General features: G+C 37.9%; 1 protein-coding gene across 3 annotated transcripts in view; it reads left to right on the top strand.

The window, feature by feature from the left end:
- Positions 1–1,051: 1,051 nt before the first annotated feature.
- The window catches only part of SLC9A3 (solute carrier family 9 member A3), a 51,759-nt gene continuing 34,850 nt past the window's right edge, over positions 1,052–17,960 (top strand). Inside the window, exon 1 of one of the 3 annotated variants that reach the window (XM_072328458.1) lies at positions 1,052–1,528. In XM_072328458.1, the coding sequence (XP_072184559.1) occupies positions 1,333–1,528 (196 nt within the window). In that variant the 5' untranslated portion in view covers positions 1,052–1,332. The remainder of the gene's footprint in view (positions 1,529–17,960) is intronic. The other 2 variants (XM_072328456.1, XM_072328457.1) reach the window with 2 other exon arrangements.

Genomic DNA, 17,960 nt, shown 5'->3' with positions numbered 1-17,960 from the left:
TTTACCAGTTAATTGATTTATAGAGGGATTTACAATAACTCACTTGGATTTCAAAAAAGTACATAGCATTTCTCTGAAATGTTTCAAATAATCAAAGTTATTTATTTCATTTCTGAGCATTTTAAAGGAGACCTTATCCTGTTCTTTTGTGATCTCTTGACCAAACTTCTTGTTATGTAAGTGAAACAGGTAATCTTTTTCCTGAATAGGTAACTTGAGTTGTGGACAGCATGTAGCAGTTGGAATGCTTCAGAGCATGTAACAGAGGGGAGAGATGTTGCTGCAGTGTGTAGAAAGGTGCAGTTTGCTGAGACCATGCTGCTTTGCTGTCTTTTTTCTTCAGAGTGATGTATATCACATGCTGGTGGCATACAGTATACACTGTCCAGGACATCAGGCAAATGTTATCAGCAAGAAAGAAGACTTTGGGGAAAGGCAGCAAGCTTCTAAAATATTTCACGTGGTAACAAATAAAAAAGGAACAGGAAAAGAAGACAAGGAGTATTTTAATACAGCACTCCTCATCAAAGAGCTGCAAGCAAATCTAAACAGAAAGTTAAACCTTTCTTGTTGGTGTAATTTCCTCGAGCACTGCTGGCGGAGGTGCTCCCTGGTGGACAGAACTGAAAGCTCAGCGAACCAGATCCGAACGCGGTTTGAAGCTGAAGAGAAAAAAAAACCGCACTCCCTTCGTCAGTACTATAGTACTGGGTCTGACCCGTTTCGCTACACCTGAAAGGCACCCGGACGAATTTCCTCATCCAGCTCCGACTTGAGCATGGATCCTGGGCTCCGCCTTGGACGTGCGTGCGGAAGCACCCCAGCCTTGGCCCCTAGCACCAAGAGCACAAGGTCACTTCTTTCCAACCCCCATGTGTTCGGAGCCGAGCCGGGACGGCTGGCACAACCCACAACCTTCTGTCGCCGCCTCGGCGGAACGGAACTCTTCGCTGATCCAAAAGGTGCTCAGCTAGAGGCAGCACCGCTGGCTCCAGCCACAAAAGCTCCGCCTCCGACCGATCTGGAACAGCTTGATAAAGGCAGGTGCGGGAAAGCAGCAGGAACTCAGCTCGCAGCATCTGCCTATATTCAGAGTCCCTGACCCTTTCTTGACCACAGATTGCAGAGAAGCACCTGGGCCGGCCCGTGCAGCCGTGCCGACGGTTCCGGGACAGGACCCACTCTGCTGCCTGCAGAACGCACCGCTGCCCCCAGTTCCACAGTCTTTACGATAGCGTCTCTGCGAGGAGACGAGGACCTCTCCCCCAAGGACCTCCGAAGAGGAGGGATTTCTCCGGGAAGGGGAAACAGGATTCTGTGTGTGACTTGGAGATGAGACAGGTCTCTAGAATGGGGTTCTTCCTGGGACTGATGGATCTCCCAGCAGCGCTAGGACAGAGAAGCTCGGGAAGCCCTACAAATAACAGCCATCCTCAGAGCTTTGAGATCGTCTCTTTCAGATGGGATCATGTAAAGGACCCTTATGTCATTACACTCTGGATACTTGTGGCCAGCTTGGCCAAAATTGGTGAGTCCTGAGTTATATATTAATATGTCCTCTTCCTTCCCCTTCCTCTTTCTCCCTTCTCACATCCAACATAAATGAAGAGAGCTTATCAGAAGTCCACTGACCCGTTTTCAGGGGTTTTACTGTACTCTGTCCTGATTTCATAATACTGCCTTACACAGCGCTTAGCAGTGTGATTTTCACCTGCCTGAGGGAGTTAAGTAGTTCATTTTCAACACCTAGAACTAGCTTTTGTATCCGACTCCTTACATATACAAGGCATTTCTTGAAGCTCTTCATTAAAGTTGTTCTCAGGAAAAACTTTTTACAGACTTGAAACAAAGATTAAGTCTTATTGCTGATAGAGTGCCCATTCCAACTGACAGTATGCTGTCCTTTTAAATGTAGTTGATAGATTTGTTATCTACCATCAACACAAATAAATGCAATAAAACCAATTTATGAACTTGGCAATCTCTGCATTGCAAAGCATAGTTGAATTAGGGAAAGAAAATAAGAAAAAATATTTTACAGGGAAGGGTAACATTTTCAGATCATTTGTTGCAGCTGAAAATTCACCAACTTCAGAGCACACAGAAATTTCTTCAAGAAAGGAGAACTAATGAAAAGCAATTACTTAGTCTAAGTTGAATGCAGTATGTGTAAATACATACGAATATTCCAGTTCTTGTTTTCTGAACCTTGTAACACCTCCAAAAGCAATCTTTGTTGAACTAGAAAAGTGCCTGCTTATTTGGAATGTATTTTATTTCCATGATGCTATTATTTTCTATTAGAATTGTAGTATCATAGAATATCTGGTATTGAAAGCAATCCACAGGGATTATCGTGTCCAGCTCCTGGCTCCACACAGAACTATCTAAAATTCAAACCCTGCGTCTCAGAGCATTGCACAAAACATTTCTTGAATTTCAGAAGGCTTGGTGTCATAAGCACTCCTCTGGGAAGCCTGTTCCAGTGCCCAATTAGTTGCTTATGAATATCCTTTTTCTACTATCCAGTCTGAATTTCACCTGAATCAGTTTGATGCCATTCCACTGGATATTTTTAACTTTTGGATCTAAAATGAGAACACTGTCAGTTTGGCTGATACCATGCCATTTTCAGTTTTTAGTAAGTAATCTCTAAAATCAGTACCAATTCAATTGCATGACCAGTTTAAAATCATACTAATATTCTACATTTGTACTGACAATACTGATTTGTGATACCAGCATCTTACACCATGGGTTCTGCATGTTACACCAAATGAAAGATCTAAACAGACAGCTCATGCATACAATTGTACATAAGCTAAATGCACTAAGGATGAGCAGAAAGTACTGCCTCCACATTCACATAAATCCAAATGATGCTTTTCTAAAAGGCAGGGGACTAGTTATGCAGAGGTTATATTGTTAAGTGCTTTTCAGCAGTGTCTACACTTAGGTGCTTGCTTATGGAACCATAAGCTAAATATTGTCAACAAAATCAGTGTTGAACTGCAAGTATTTCAGATGGTAGCTGCATTATCTAGAGTATATAAAAAATGCAGTTTTGATTTAATTGACTTGTATTGATGGGTTATATAGAGTAGAAAACTGGATAAAGCAGATATGGTAAAAAAAGCAGTGACAATGTTGAGCCTCTGTAAATTTATGCTTACTAATTTTAATAAATAGACTGCTTGTCTGAACCTTCTTTTTGACATTCTTTTCTAAGTATTAACTCTCTGTGTTATTAAGACTTTGTTGTTTTCCATATGTACCAGCTTTATTCAGAATATTAGCGGTAACAACTATATCTGTGCTGTGGCATAAACTCAATGCAGCTCATAAGACTTAGATTGTCCTATATTCAAAATGCGAAGGACTGAAATAAGATTGTCTTGAATTAAGATGAGACATTTTACTGTGAACTATGTAGTATATCTACAGATATTTTTGATTCTTGGAGTTTGGAAGCTGAATGCCACTGTTTGATTCTAAAATTATTTGCACTTATTTCATAGCTGCACAGAGCACATCACTTACTAGTAAGAAGAGGGTGTCTATCATCAATTCCATCATTTTCCTAAGCTCTCAAACTTCAGACTCCTCTCACATTTATAATTGCAATCTTGTACTGTCCTGAATGTTGTCTCTGAAGAAACAATGGACAGCTGCAGAGGAATAAATGTTCCCCTTTTCCCAACCAGCCACAAATAAGATATAGATGATCACAAAGGTACATTCATTGCCCAACCATTGATTGATGCAGAAATCATATAGTTCATGTAAATCAATGGGAAAGGGAAATGAAAATCCTGTCAGTCTTTTACCTGCCTGTGTGTGTGAAGAATTTTGGAAAGTAGGCCAGAAATCCATCAGATTTTGAAGGGCAAAAATGCTGTGCAGGACCAAGATCTCTAAATTCAAAAAGACAGAAAAGAACGAGGGAAGAAAATAAAGAATATCTAACCCTGTGTATTACTTGAAGGTGAGCAAACAGAGTACAGTCCAAATGATGATTTTGTTCTGGATTTTTTAGAGAGGGGGGCAGAGTGATTTTTATACAAGCAAGAACACCTCTAAGTATTGGCACAAAACTGTGGAATAAGAGTCTTCAGACAGCTGGCTTTCATGAACTATAAGATAGTCTGCGTCTAATATAAAACATCTGATGCATCTCAGTCTACTGTTTCACATTTCATAATTGATTTGACATGACCCTCTTTATTTGAAGTCTCTTTATTCTAAGGTTCACAGTGTTCCATTTAGGCTAATTATCTTTATTTCCTCTTTTGATAGGCTTTCTTATCACTACATGAGTATCCTTATGGGATAAGGCTAATAAACTACTCATATGTGTAAAGCTAAGCCTTAAAAACATCTTATCTGCATGAAGAAAGTACATCAGGTACATCTGAGAACCCTCCTGGTAGACTTCTTCCACTAGGTGTCCACTTTCTGGTACCTCAGTTGTCCAAACTGAACAAGTAATACTTATAAAAAAAAAAAAAAAAAAAAAAAAAAAAAAAAAAAAAAAAAACCAAAAACAAACAACAACAAAAAAAAACAAACAAAAAAACCAAAACCAGAACAAAACCATGAACACATACATACTGCTTGTTATTTACAGTTACAGACTATGTCACTAAGTAAATTCACTTTGCCATGCTCTATTTCTTTATATGCCTTTAATGGGTCACAACTTGAAAACAGTCATTTAATAAATATACATATAGAATGTACAAACAGTGGGAGCAAAGTCTGTTGTAGAAAAAGCCAAAAGTAGGTGGGAGAAAAAGAACTCTGGAAGTAGGCAGAAGACAAGGAATAATAAGCTTGGGAGATAAAATCACGGAATCACACAATCATGGAATTTTAGGGCTTGGAAGGAGCCTATGGAGATCATAAAGTACAGCTCCCCTGACATATCAGGTTCCCTACACCAGGTTGCAGAGAAGTGTCCAAACGGGTCTTAAATGTCTCCAGACAAGGTGACTCCGCAACTTCTCTGGGCAACTTGTTCCAGTGCTTTGTCACTTTCACAGTAAAGAAGTTGTTCCTTGTGTTTGTATGGAACTTCCCTTGCTCCAGTTTCTGCCCATTGCCCCTTGTTCCATTGCTGCATGCCACCGAAAAGAACCTGTCCCTATCAACTTGACTCTTGCGCTTTAGATATTTATAAACAGTGATGAGATGCCTTTCAGCCTTCTCCAGGTTGAAGAGACCCGGGTGTCTCAGCCTTTCCTCATACGTGAGATGCTCCAGGCCATCATCTTTGTGATCCTCTGCAGGACTCTGTTTAGAAGATCGCTGTCTTTTTTGAACTTGTAGAGTCCAGAATTGGACACAGTATTCAAGTTTCATCTAAGAACATTGTATACAAGTCTGGTTAGTTGTTTTTTTTGTTGTTGTTGTTGTTTTTTCTCTTCTGAGAATGTATCTTAATACATAGCTATTGTTCAAAAAAACAAAAACAAACAAACAAAAAAAAAACAGAAAAAAAAAACACACACAAAAAAAAACAAAAACAGGGGTAGTATGTTTTTTACCTGCACATATCCACTGTGTGCTGCTTTATGTGTGCTGCTCTTGTTCAAAATCTCAGGATGCAGAGAAAGTTTTTATATTTTCATTAACATGTGGGTAACTTGTAACATTTCTATATGTGTTTTACATCTTGTTGACTACCATAACCTTTTCTCAAACAGCAGTTAATTGCTTTGCACTAAAAAAAATACAAAGCACTTTTTTGTTGGTGGTGGTCTGTTTGTTTTTGTAGTGAAAATGTAACAAGTGACAATGAGGCTTATTACTGAAGTCTGAGTAACATTTACTGCCTTATATTTGCTACCTAGACTACTGACCTTACAATTTACAGATTTAATCATTACAGGCCTGCACAAGGTAAATTATCTCAGTAAGGCCAGCTTAAGCTCATTGCTACTGTTAAAATGCCATATCCATTTTTCTTCATCACTTTGTCCCATGTCTACACAAATAGCAGTACCTTTCTGAGAGATAAAGTGGCCTTACAATGACATCTGCCAACTTCTTCAGTACTCTTGGGTGAATTCCATCAGCATGCATGGCCTTGGGTATGTTCAGTTTGCTTAAGTACTCTCTGGTGTGATCCTTTTCAACAGTATATCTTATTTGCTCCATATTATCTCTCAGATCTTTGGAACCTGGGATTCCTGAAGGCCGGTCTTGCTAGTAAAAACTGAGGCAAAGAAGGCATTCAGCACGTCAGCTTTTCCTCTGTCCTCTGTAACAACAACCCCCATCTTATTCAGTGGGCTTATGTTTTCCCTAGTCTTCTTTCTGTCACTGGTGTATTTACAGAAGCCCTTCTTGTTTCCTTTAACATCTGTGGCCAGATTCTACTCCATCTGGGCTTCAGTTTTCCTAACTTCATCACTGCATTCTTCAACATGTGTATGTCTCACAGGTTACCTGTCCCTATTTCCACCCTCTGTTTACATTTTTCTTGTGTTCAGCTTTTGTTTTGTTGATTCATATAGGCCTCCTGACATTTCTGCCTGACTTTCTCTTTGCTGGGATGAATTTCTTCTGAGTTTAGAGGAGATCCTTGGATACTATTGGATCATATTTCTTCAATTTCTCTTCTCTCCAGAACATCCCATGAGACTCTTCTAAGCGAAATCTTTAACAGTGCTCTTTGCGCTCTCCTCAAGCCTGGGGTTGTGAATTTGTTTCTCACAGTCCTCTTTCCCCTAGGTATTCTGAACTCTGTCATCTCATAGTCACTGTAGCCAGGGATGCCTTTGACCTTTGTATTCCCCAAAAGCCCTTTGTTAAAGACCCAGCAGAACAACTCTGATTGGATTTTCTGTCACTTGGAGAAGGAAGCTACCATTCAAAGCACTCTAGAAACCTCCTGGATTGCTTGTGTCTTGGTGTAGCTGTCTCTCACATCCCATCCACACTTTATATTTTAATTTGTTTTCTTCTACTCATGTAGCCTCCTGGATTTGCTCAGTGTGGATCAGATAAGGAAGTGTAAGAAATGGCAGGAGAGTATGTGACTGTGAAAAGGAATGAGGAAGAATGGTGCGTACCCTTTGCAGTATCTGCAAGTCAAACTTTTGCCATCTGTTTTTGTCGGTGTAGAATGTCACAGCACCTTCAAATGCTGTTACGCAGCCTTATGGGTCCATCAGTTCTGAAGTACCCAAGATAAAATGAGCTATGAAGTGCACTGTGTTTTTAAGCTTACAGAGAAATGGATTCCCATTGTGTATCAGTAGTAATGTTACAATCAGTTTATTTTACTGAAATACAGTCAGCAAATTACCCTGTATTCAAGATGTCAAGATTATTTCATGTGGAAGTAAACAACGTATTGACCTGGAATATAGGGATTCTTTGAAAAATAAAACAAGAAGTCAGTGAATGAAGTCTTTATGGGGTTTATTTTCATCACGTTTTAGTTTTCCTTTATTTCTCTAGACTTTAAAAGTGATCTGAGATGCTCAGAAATGACTCCAGTTTCTGTATGCCTAGGACACTTTGTATTGTTTCACTTATCTGAGAAAGGAATATGTTATTAACACCAACACTCCTGAGGAGAATGTTAAGCATGTTGGGATGGGCTAGGGAAGAAACAGGAAAATGCATATGTAACAGTTCACCTAGTTTTGACTCTTCAAGCAAAATTTTATTCCTTTAAAGAAATCAGTACCTTTCCCTCCAAAGCAAACAAAATCTCATTTGACTCCAAATTTCTCCTGACATTTTAGGAGTAGTAAAAAGTGTCGGCTACTTAGAGAAACTGATTTATGGTATTGTTTTAATTACAGTAAAAATGTGAGAATAGGTCTTATGTTGGCAATTCTGTGTCCATCTCTTGTACATACTATTTTTAAGAAGAAATGTTGAAGACTGCTTAGTAGAACTTCATTGGAAGTATTTAAATGAAAATGGAGTGAGAGAATTGGATGGTGAAGGTACTACTGGACCATGCAGTACAAGCACAAATTTTGTCATAATTACAGTGTTCTTTAAAAGCTGTTTTCATTAGCAAGTGATGAGAAATTATTTCACACTGTGACTAGGAAGGCTGGACTTGTCTGCCTTCTCGTGTACCCTGATAAGGATAGCAAGGAAAAAGATAAATTTGTACTGAATTTCTTGCTTTATTGTGATCTCAGAGGAAAATGTAATGGGTTGGCATCCTTAAAAAGAAAGTACATACATTTCCTTTCTGGATATATCTTTTCATTAGCTAACTTAAAGTAGCAAAGCAATTACACAAAAATGGTATATATCTATGCTGGCGAAAGTGTTACACAACTGAGGCACCTTCATTTTAATCAGATACTCTGCTTTCTCCTGTCAAGTTCTGTCTAGAATACCTTTTAGTGAGAAATGTTAAGCATTGTAAAATCACTTCTGTCTAAGGCATGACATCTTTTGAGACATCGTTTTAGGCAGCTGAAAATAACATTTTCATCATGGAATCCCTTAGCATTTCAAGTCCTAGGAACAATTGCATGCACCATTTCTTTATTAAATTTACAATTTATAAATGGATATTTATCTCCACATTTTTTTTCTGTTCTGTTCCTGTATCTTATTCATCCTTTTCCTGTCTTTCCTGCCTACCTGAAACATACATCCCGCTTTCTCCTCCCCCCCTCCACTCTCCAAGTCTTGTGAGTCTCAAGTCTGAATTATTTAGAGTAAGGAAGAAGATATCAGGACAGTATAATTTGACAAGATTCAGATTACATCCCCTGACTAATAGGAAATGTGCAGTGACAACTCCTATGAACTACATAAGAAAAAAATCTCATTTAAAGAATGATCCTGAACTGAAAACAGTTCAGGCATGCATACCAAAGAAAGGATCTCTGCCATCAATTATTTTCAAGCACCTGTGCACAAACTACTCTGCATTCTCTGCAGAACAATGGAATCCTTATAATACTGTAGTCGTGTTTGTTGAAAACATTGATTTACTGTCTTTAGAGCTGAAGTCACTTACTCCTAAGAGTAGCCTACCAAACCCCAAAGTGACTGTAAATCTGTCATTTGGTAACGCAGCAGAAGACCACTGGCAGGCAAGTAGTTAAGTGTAAGCAACAAACCCTTTTAGATATACGAAAGTTCTCCAAGTGAAAGTTTTTGTGAGGTCCACTTTGTTACTGTGAAATTTTTGTGTATCAGAGATTCTTAATAAGAACACTGTTTTATGGTTTATAATTTGTGGTTTGTTTATTTGATGTGGCAGTAAAAAGGTGGTATTTCCAGTTGTTTTGACTTATACCACCAGAAGTCTATCAGACGTTAATATGTTTCACAACCAGTTTCCTTTATGTTTTGAATTCAATACAATCCTTCTGTTTTAATTAGTCTATTTTAAGTACTCTGAAGTAATGAAGTAACTGATAACTGAATTATTCTGTACCTTCTGTTTGGCAAAATGGCAAAATTCCAGGGCAGAATGCTCTGTGTCTAGAACACTCCTTATTTCTCATCTATTTCTTTTCTGAATATTCTTTTTACACTTCCAGCAGACTGCCTGTAATTTTTCTCATTTCTCTGCAGTAGTTCAGTTAAATTCATATCTCAAACTACTAAGGACTCTAATTATTCTTTACCTAGTTAAGAAGTGACACCCACTTAGATTCACTGACTATTAAAAGCCTCTGTAAACTGCTGATTGTTCTTGTAATAATTTTATTCCACTTGTAAAATAGCTTACGGAGTATGATAAGAGTGACTTGATACCCAGTTGGCTGCTATGTAAAGCACTGTGAAGTCATAAATACTGAAACTACCTACAGGCTGACAAGGAAGAGTCGAGATGGAATGCAAGACCTCAAGTGGAAACACTTTTAATTAAAGCACGAATATTTAATGTTTCATTGTGGAAGAAAAAGAAAATGCAAAGCTGTTCTGAAAGTGCTATGGGAAGGTGGGGTTTTTAAGCAGGTGGTTACAGGAGTTTTCTTCTTCCAGTGACTGAAAATAGAAGAAAGCATTCTGGATTCATTAATATATAATATTTGAGTTCTTCAGCTGCTATCTATTGAAAGACAAAACAAACAAACAAACAAACAAAAACCTAGTCCTTTTGTCAATCTCTAATGTTAAAAAAACTGTAGTCAAACTTCAAGAAAGAAAATCTCCAACCAGATTTTGTACTGATTTTCAAATGCTTATGATTAACGTTATGATGTAACGCTTATGATTACATTATGATGTAACACTTCAAAAATTACCAGTTTTAAAAATTGAAAAGGGGATGTTTTATTGGTCAATTTTCTTCCAAAATTTGAGCTTGGAGTAAAATATTAAACATTAGGAAACCTCTAACAGTTTTGAGCCAATAAGATTTTGTAATGGAAATCTCCCAAGTGTAAATAAGCAGGGGGACTTGTCCAAACACAAAACTGATTCTATGTTTACTATTTTGTCATAGTTAAAATATTCTGACTCCTTGAATATTTTTTTATTGTTTTAGTGTTATGATGATATTCAGAAATGAGAGATGTCATAACATAGAATAACTCTAGGTTAATGTACTAACAATTATATTGAAGCTACAGTTGTTATGGGATTGTATAACACACCTAACAACTAAGTATTGTTTCAGTTTGGAGTTACTAAAATCCTTATATTCCTCTGAGATATTAGTATTGATTTAGTATGTGAATGTAGATCTTCGAGCCTTGACATTTTAGGCATATGCAACTTTACTTAACCAGTCTGAATAGTAGTTCTTCTGTTCTGATGCATAGCCTGCAGGCTCTCTAGAAGAGAGGACAATATATGGTGGCCATACAATTCTTGATGGCTATGCCATTATATCTAAAAGGAAGGAATGATAAGATGTCAGCAAAAAGTTTAGCTCTCCTTTAACCTGGGTGCTTTCTCAGTAGAATGACTTCAATTTTCTTTTACTGATTTATGTGAGCTGCGTTACTCTCTCCTCTGCCCTTCTCTTAACTGATATAACAATTTAATCCATTATTTCAGATAACTTAAATCATACTCCAGAATGAACTGATACTCCAGAAAATAGTATTACTTGACATGTATGTGTGGTAAGATAGGTTAACTGGTAGTAGCCACCTGATTCTGCAGCAACCTATGTAAACTCAGAGGTGGTGGATAGAATAAGGAATACCAAGTATTCCTTATTTCCTGCAGAAGAGGATAATAGATTTTCTTTCTGCAGATTTCTCTCCCACCCACAACTGCATACAGAACTGCACACTTTTGTAGTTCTCTGTACAATGTTGGTATCTTTTTCTTTTTTTTTCTTCTTTTTTAACTTGCGGAACTGGTGTTATGTAATTGTATCTCAGTTTCCCAGTTTCTAACAGGATTTTCCCAAGAAGAGTCTCTCATTGTTCCCTTCATGAAACAACAACGATAACACAACAAAAATCAAAACTAGAGCAGAGTTATGTGGGTGGATATTCTGTAAATACAGTGCACTTTTTCTTTACAGAAAGGAACGGGAAATTTCTGAGTCTATGACAGTTATGTCCATAGTGATCTCTCCTATCAACTCCTTATATGATGTTCCATTCCTAAGTTTCTTTCACTGCACAGTTAGCTATGTAAGCTCTAACTCTGGCTATGAGCAACACTTCTACTGTTGAACTGCTAGTATTGTCAAGGTACATTATTTGGAGTGCATGGCAACTGTCTTTTTAGTTATCCGTTTAGATCATGGGCGATCATCATTAGTAGAAGTCAGTGCTTTCATTTTCCAAGTAGAAATATTACCTAAATATTCTGTTCACTTTAGTTTATTTCTATAACACTTGCTACTGTAGATGTCATGTGGAAAAGCAACGATACATGTATTTATAGACAAATAATATATTTAAGTTATACGCACAATCTTTCTAGTGTAAAAAGCTGAGTAATATGGTCTACATTTAAAAGAAAAGAGTTTGTGTTGATCAGCACACTGATCTATTGTGGAAAGTAATGGGATAGGATGTACTATGGGAGAAGGAGCAGGATAGAAGCTGCAAATGGGAGTGTCACTATATATGCTGAATAAAAAATTGATATTATTCAACTGTGGGGAGAAGAGGGAGGAAGTTGTGCTGCCATCCAGAAGGATGTTGACAGGCTGAATAAATGAACTAACAGGAACCACATTGTCAGTGTTTACAGGCTGATCTTGTCCAGTTCTGTGACTAGCGGGGCAGAGGGACAGCAGATCTGCACCCCAGAAAGGGATAAGGGAAAAGGATAGAGAGATGGGCATAAAACAGAACAGCAGCGATGATCTGAGGAGAAACAAACTAACTTACTAAGTAAGATATCAGAATGCAAGATAACACACTATAATACAATGTAATGCAATATAATTTGAACTGGAGCTATTTAATCAAATAAAATGGGAGAGAGTCCTAAAACTGAAGGCCTTACTCTAATGCTGAGGTGAGACGTGCATTTGGGGTGAGAAAAAGGGAAGCGAGCGAGGTCTTGTGACTTTGCCTGAGATTTTACTTCCTCTCTGAATGCAAAGACCTCTGGGGTGTGTAGTTCCTCTTCTCTTCTGGGACAGGTACCCGGAACTGGAGCATTAACTCTTTAACTAGCAATGCACTACATGATGTTATGATGTGGAATGTAACCGAAAATCTTAAAACGATGACATTCCACCAGAGAGAACTGCAAACAACTCAAGACACCAGTACATTGTGGGATTGACCCAGCTATAAAGAAGCTTCACAGAAAAGGACATGGAATTCCTGGTAGCTATAAAGTTGAACACAAATCAGGAATGTGCACTTTTCCATTAAGAAGACTTATGGTATTCTTAGCCTCTTTATGAAAAGTATTGCTAGCAGGTTGAAGAAGGTGATCCTTCCCCTCAGCAATGGTGAGGCCACTCCAGAAGTAATATGCCCAGTTTTTAGGTTCCCAGTACAAAAGAGATGGAGTTACTAGAGAGAGTCTAGTACAGATAAGTATCAAAAAGATTATCAAGGGACTGAAGCATCTATCATATGTGGAAAAGCTGACAGTATTGAGACTGTTTAGTATATAGAAGACAAGGCTCAGATGGGATATTCTTAATGTTTATAGATCCTTTAAGTGATTTAAGTGAGGATGCAGTGAGGATGGAGCCAGGATCTTTTCAGGACAAGGTGGGCACAACCTGGAAAAGAAGAGGCTCCTTTTGACATCAGGAGGCAGTTCTTTACTGTGTGCATAATGCAGTTCTGGCACAGGTTGCCCAAATGGAGTTTCCATCCTTGGATACAGATGTTCAGAAGTTGTCTGGACACTGTTCTGGGCAGGTATCCCTGCTTGAGCATATTGGTTGGACCAGACGACATCAAGAGATCTCTTCCAAACTTAATCACACAGCAATTATTTGATTCTGTGGCTTTTACAACTTGTCTTAGATAGCTTATTACAAAATGAATTATTATGTGAAGATATGTGTCACAGAAAATTCAAACAGCTTTATATTGAATGCATAATAAATTTATATACTTTCATATCTTTCTTCAATTTATTTTGTTATCATAAAGAAGATAAATATTTGCTAAAGTCTAAAAGATTTTCTGCTAATTTTACTTATTCATTCATTGAAATAATTTCTTCATAAGCTACTGACTGACAGATTCTATAAATATGTCCATTGTTTATAATCTCTTATGAATGAGTAATGCAAAATTATTGTAAAATTTGCTCTATAAGGCTTCAAGAAGACTGATTCTTGTCTTGTTAAATCTGTTTTCAGGGGGATTTCTTCAGTGGCTCTGCATATTTTCTTGAGGACTATGCTGTATCTTCAAGGATATTGCATGTTAGAGGTGTAAAATGAACATGCATAGCAAGGCTTATTTTTTGCAAACTAGTAAGGCATTTTGTAGGTGAGGTAAATAGTAAGCATCACTTTGTTCTCTTCAGTGCTATACTAAATATTCCTTCAATTTAGGGAGCTACTATCTTATCCTTCCCCAACAGTCCTATAAACCTTCTTTTAGTCTGGACATTTAAAAGGGGGATTATATATCTGCCAGTTGCTGATCTCTGCATGATTACACATAACAGGTTTTATAAAAGTATGATGCAGCTATCCACAGTGCAGAAACTTTTTCTATTTTAATACCTACTGTATTTTTTTCTGCTTCTGTGTTCCAGAATATATCATGTGGCAAACTCTAATGATTCCACTCAAAAAGAATTATCCAGGATACTGGATACTGGAAGGGTTGTTTTATTACTGTGCATTTTTCTGGATAATATTTAGAAATAAAAGCTCTTCATTTTTCCAAGAGTTTCATTCGAAATAAAAACCACAACAAGTCCAGAAACCACACTTTTTTTTTTTTTCTTTATATCGCGACAGATACAGCACTGAAATTAGTCATCAATAGGAGCCTCATAATTCACCTCCACCTACCCCTCACCCATGCTAATTTAATCAACAATCAGACATTGCCTAGTCTTGGGATAAGGTTATTATGCTTCAAATATGGGTCTAAAAAAAGAGCTGTTACATTTATAATGTAGTGAGGGAGAATGGCAATTCATTAGTAACGGTCACATGACAGTGTCCTGGCTATCAGAAATTGTGTAGCCAGCAGGACTTGAAAGATAATTATCTCTGGTTTTGGTACTGGTCAGGCTGCACCTCACAGGTGCAGATAATGTGTTTTAGGGACTACAGTACAAGCACTGCTATGGTGACTATTGGTTATCATAGAATCATAGAATCTTTAAAGTTGGAAAATGCCAATAGGATCATCTTGTCCAAATGTTAACACATCATCACCATTGCCCACTAAGCCATGGCCCTAAGTGCCACATCTGTCCTTCTCTTGAAAACCTCCAGGAATGATGACTTTACCACTTGCCTGGGCAGACTATTTCATAGCCTTGCTACTCAATCTGAGAGGAAATTTTCCAGATATATCCAACCTGAACATTCCCTCATGTAACTTAAGGCCATTACCTCTTGTCCTATTGCAAGAAGCAAAACCCCACTTCACAACTTCCTTTCAGGTAGCTGTAAAGAGCAATAAGGTCTGCTCTGAGCCTCCTCCAGACTAAATAATCCCAGTTCCATCAGCCAGCTGGAGAATAAGGCTCGTGCCTCAGAGCCTTCACCAGCTTCATTGCCCTTATTTGGACATGCTCCAGCACCTCAATGTCCCTGTAGTGAGGGGTCCAAAAGTGGTTTAGTTGCTCACAAACTAAACATTAATTACAAAATGTCTGAAGTTGAAAAGGACGTCTGGAAGTCATCTGGTCCAATTGCCCTGTTCAAATAGAGACAGCTACAGGAGGCTTCCCAGGACTGAAAAGAAAATGGTGCAATATATCCCATATATCATACGATTACTTATATGCTAGTGCGCATAGGAAGTGCAGAATTCATATATTTGTGGAAAATTCAGCTGAAATTTGGCTTGACATTCATTTATCATTTTTCTTCCTTATCTTTCTTTCATCTTTCTCTCTCTCTCTTTCTCTCTTCCTGACTCTCTATTTCTTTCCCTCTCTTACCTACCCTGGCATTTATGCATGTATGGAGGTGCTAAGCCGAGCTTTTCAGTTTAAGTCTGTATACACATTTTTTGTGTTTTTGTTTGTTTGTTTGTTTGTTTGTTTTCCATCTGTAGTCTTTCTTTCATTTCTCATTTATCTGTGCTTAAGTAATTTAACTCCCTTCAATATAGATAGCTCATATACATGTGGGAGAAGAAGACAAAAAAAGACATTACTTTTCACATAGTAGGTACAACATTTTATTCCTACTGAACTTCTCCCACATAATTAAATTTGCACTAACGTATTTAGGAGTACATGTGAAATCTTTATTCCTTGTTGACAGGGATCTGACTATGTAAAGGATCCTATGCTGATATGATTTTATGTTGAGTACTATGTTTAGCCTATGCATACTACATTATGGGATTTGATTTTTAGGTAGGAAGAGGTTTGTGTTTTGTTTCCACCTTCCTTTCTTCTTGAAACACGCAGCTATTTGCAGTAACTGTGTTTGAGATGTGAGTTGTTTCAAATGTAACGTTTAACAGTTGGAATTTGCCCTCCTTTAACTTCCTTCACCGTGACAAATTAAGCTAATCTTGCATACTTAGTAAAGCTAAGCTTTCTTATTTGTTCTGTGTATGCACTACCAAATACAAATGCATAGTTGAAAAAACAATTGTCACGCAATCACCTTTCTATCCTATTTTGAAACACCAAAGCTACTTTCCATGTGACATGTTATGCAGTATAAGGTCACTATCCAGTCTACTATTCTTCTTGTTACTACTGTGTTCTTCAGCTCTCAAAGGAGATAACAAAGATAGGAGAGTTAATATATTACTTCATCAGAAAAGCTGTAACGGCATAAAAAAATAAAAAAATTAAAAAAAAAAAATTGCCATGCTAAAGTGTATTCAATAATGGCATCTCACACCTAATTGTGAGAAAAGATCTCATCTTTGCTCTCTGGAAAAATAAATCATCTACCTGGATTTATGAGCAACAAACTTCTTTTATGGGCAGGAAGGTATGCATCCAGTAAGGAAGCATGTCTTGTCATCTGCTCTCTGTTGCCTAAGATAGAACTCTCAGAACAGATTAGTGAAAATGTTGCTTTCAGAAACTTCCAATGAACAAATAAGTGTAAGGATTGTAACAATAGATCCCTTACTTATATCTTTCACAGATATCATCTTCCTTGCTCAATTCCTTCTTTTGATTAGAACTTATTAATATTAAACAAAGCAGTCTATCATTAAGTGGAACTCCATAAGGGGATTTGTGTATGGAGACATAAGTGAGTGACAAGTGATTTCACTGACGGTCTCATAGAAAACTTACTTTTCTCTGTTTTCCTCACAAAGCTCTCTCTCTTCACTGAGAGACTTCCACAGCCCTATAAGAACCATAGGAAAGCACTCTCTCATATTGTGTTTATATTTTATTATTCCTACTACTTAATACCTATAGAGAGTGTTTTCTCTTAAAACTGATTCAAGCTTGTTAGTAAAAATATCTATAAAAACTGAGATTTACTAAAAAGTGTTTTCCTACCCTATGATTTGGAGCACTCTTCATAGCTATTCCCCCTAGATCTTAAGCTATAATTATATCTCTCCCAGTTGGCAGCAACCAGTAAGTAATCCTTGCCATCCCATACTGGAGGTGCTGGGTAAGGACAGGAAGTCCCTACAGTAGAAGGATATATTCAGTTTCAACCAACAGTATTAAACTATTTCACAGAATCACACCATTAGAGGAGTTGGAAGGGACCTCAAGAGATCATTGAGTCCAATTCCCCTGCTAAAGAAGGTGCCCTACAATAGGTCACACAGGTGACATGCAGACACATCTTGAATATCTCCACAGACAGAAACTCCACAACTTGTCTGGTGAACCTGTTCTTGTGCTCCATCATCATTACCGTAAAGATGTTCTCCTGCATGTTTTTATGGAAATTCCTTTGTCCAAGTTTTAGGCCACTTCTCCTTGTCCTATCACTACACACCACCAAGAATAGCCTGGACTCATCCATAAGCCTCCCATCTCCCTTTAGATATTTTTAAGCATAAGTTCCCCCCTCAACCTTCTTTTCCCCAGGCTGAACAGGCCCAGGTTACTCAGCCTTCTCTCACAAGGGAGATGCTCCAGGACCTCTATAATCTCTGTGGCCCTCCACTGGACTCCTTCTAGGAGAAACCTGTCTTTTTGAACTGGGGAGACCAGAACTGGACGCAGTTTTCTGAATGTGCCTCACCAAGGCTGAGTTGAGGGGGTGGATCACCTCCCTCAACCTGCAGGTCATGATCTTTTTAATGCACCCCAAGATACAACTGACCTTCTGGCCACAAGGACACACTGCTGGCTCATGGCCAACCTATTGTCTACCAGAACACCCAGGTCCCTCTCTTCTTCTTTTTTACCTTGTAGAATGGACCTGAATCAAGGAACATAAC

This window comes from Excalfactoria chinensis, chromosome 2 (genome assembly GCF_039878825.1).
Source record: "Excalfactoria chinensis isolate bCotChi1 chromosome 2, bCotChi1.hap2, whole genome shotgun sequence".
In the NCBI taxonomy this organism is placed as follows: Eukaryota; Metazoa; Chordata; class Aves; order Galliformes; family Phasianidae; genus Excalfactoria; species Excalfactoria chinensis.
This window is presented reverse-complemented; position numbering and strand designations above follow the sequence as displayed.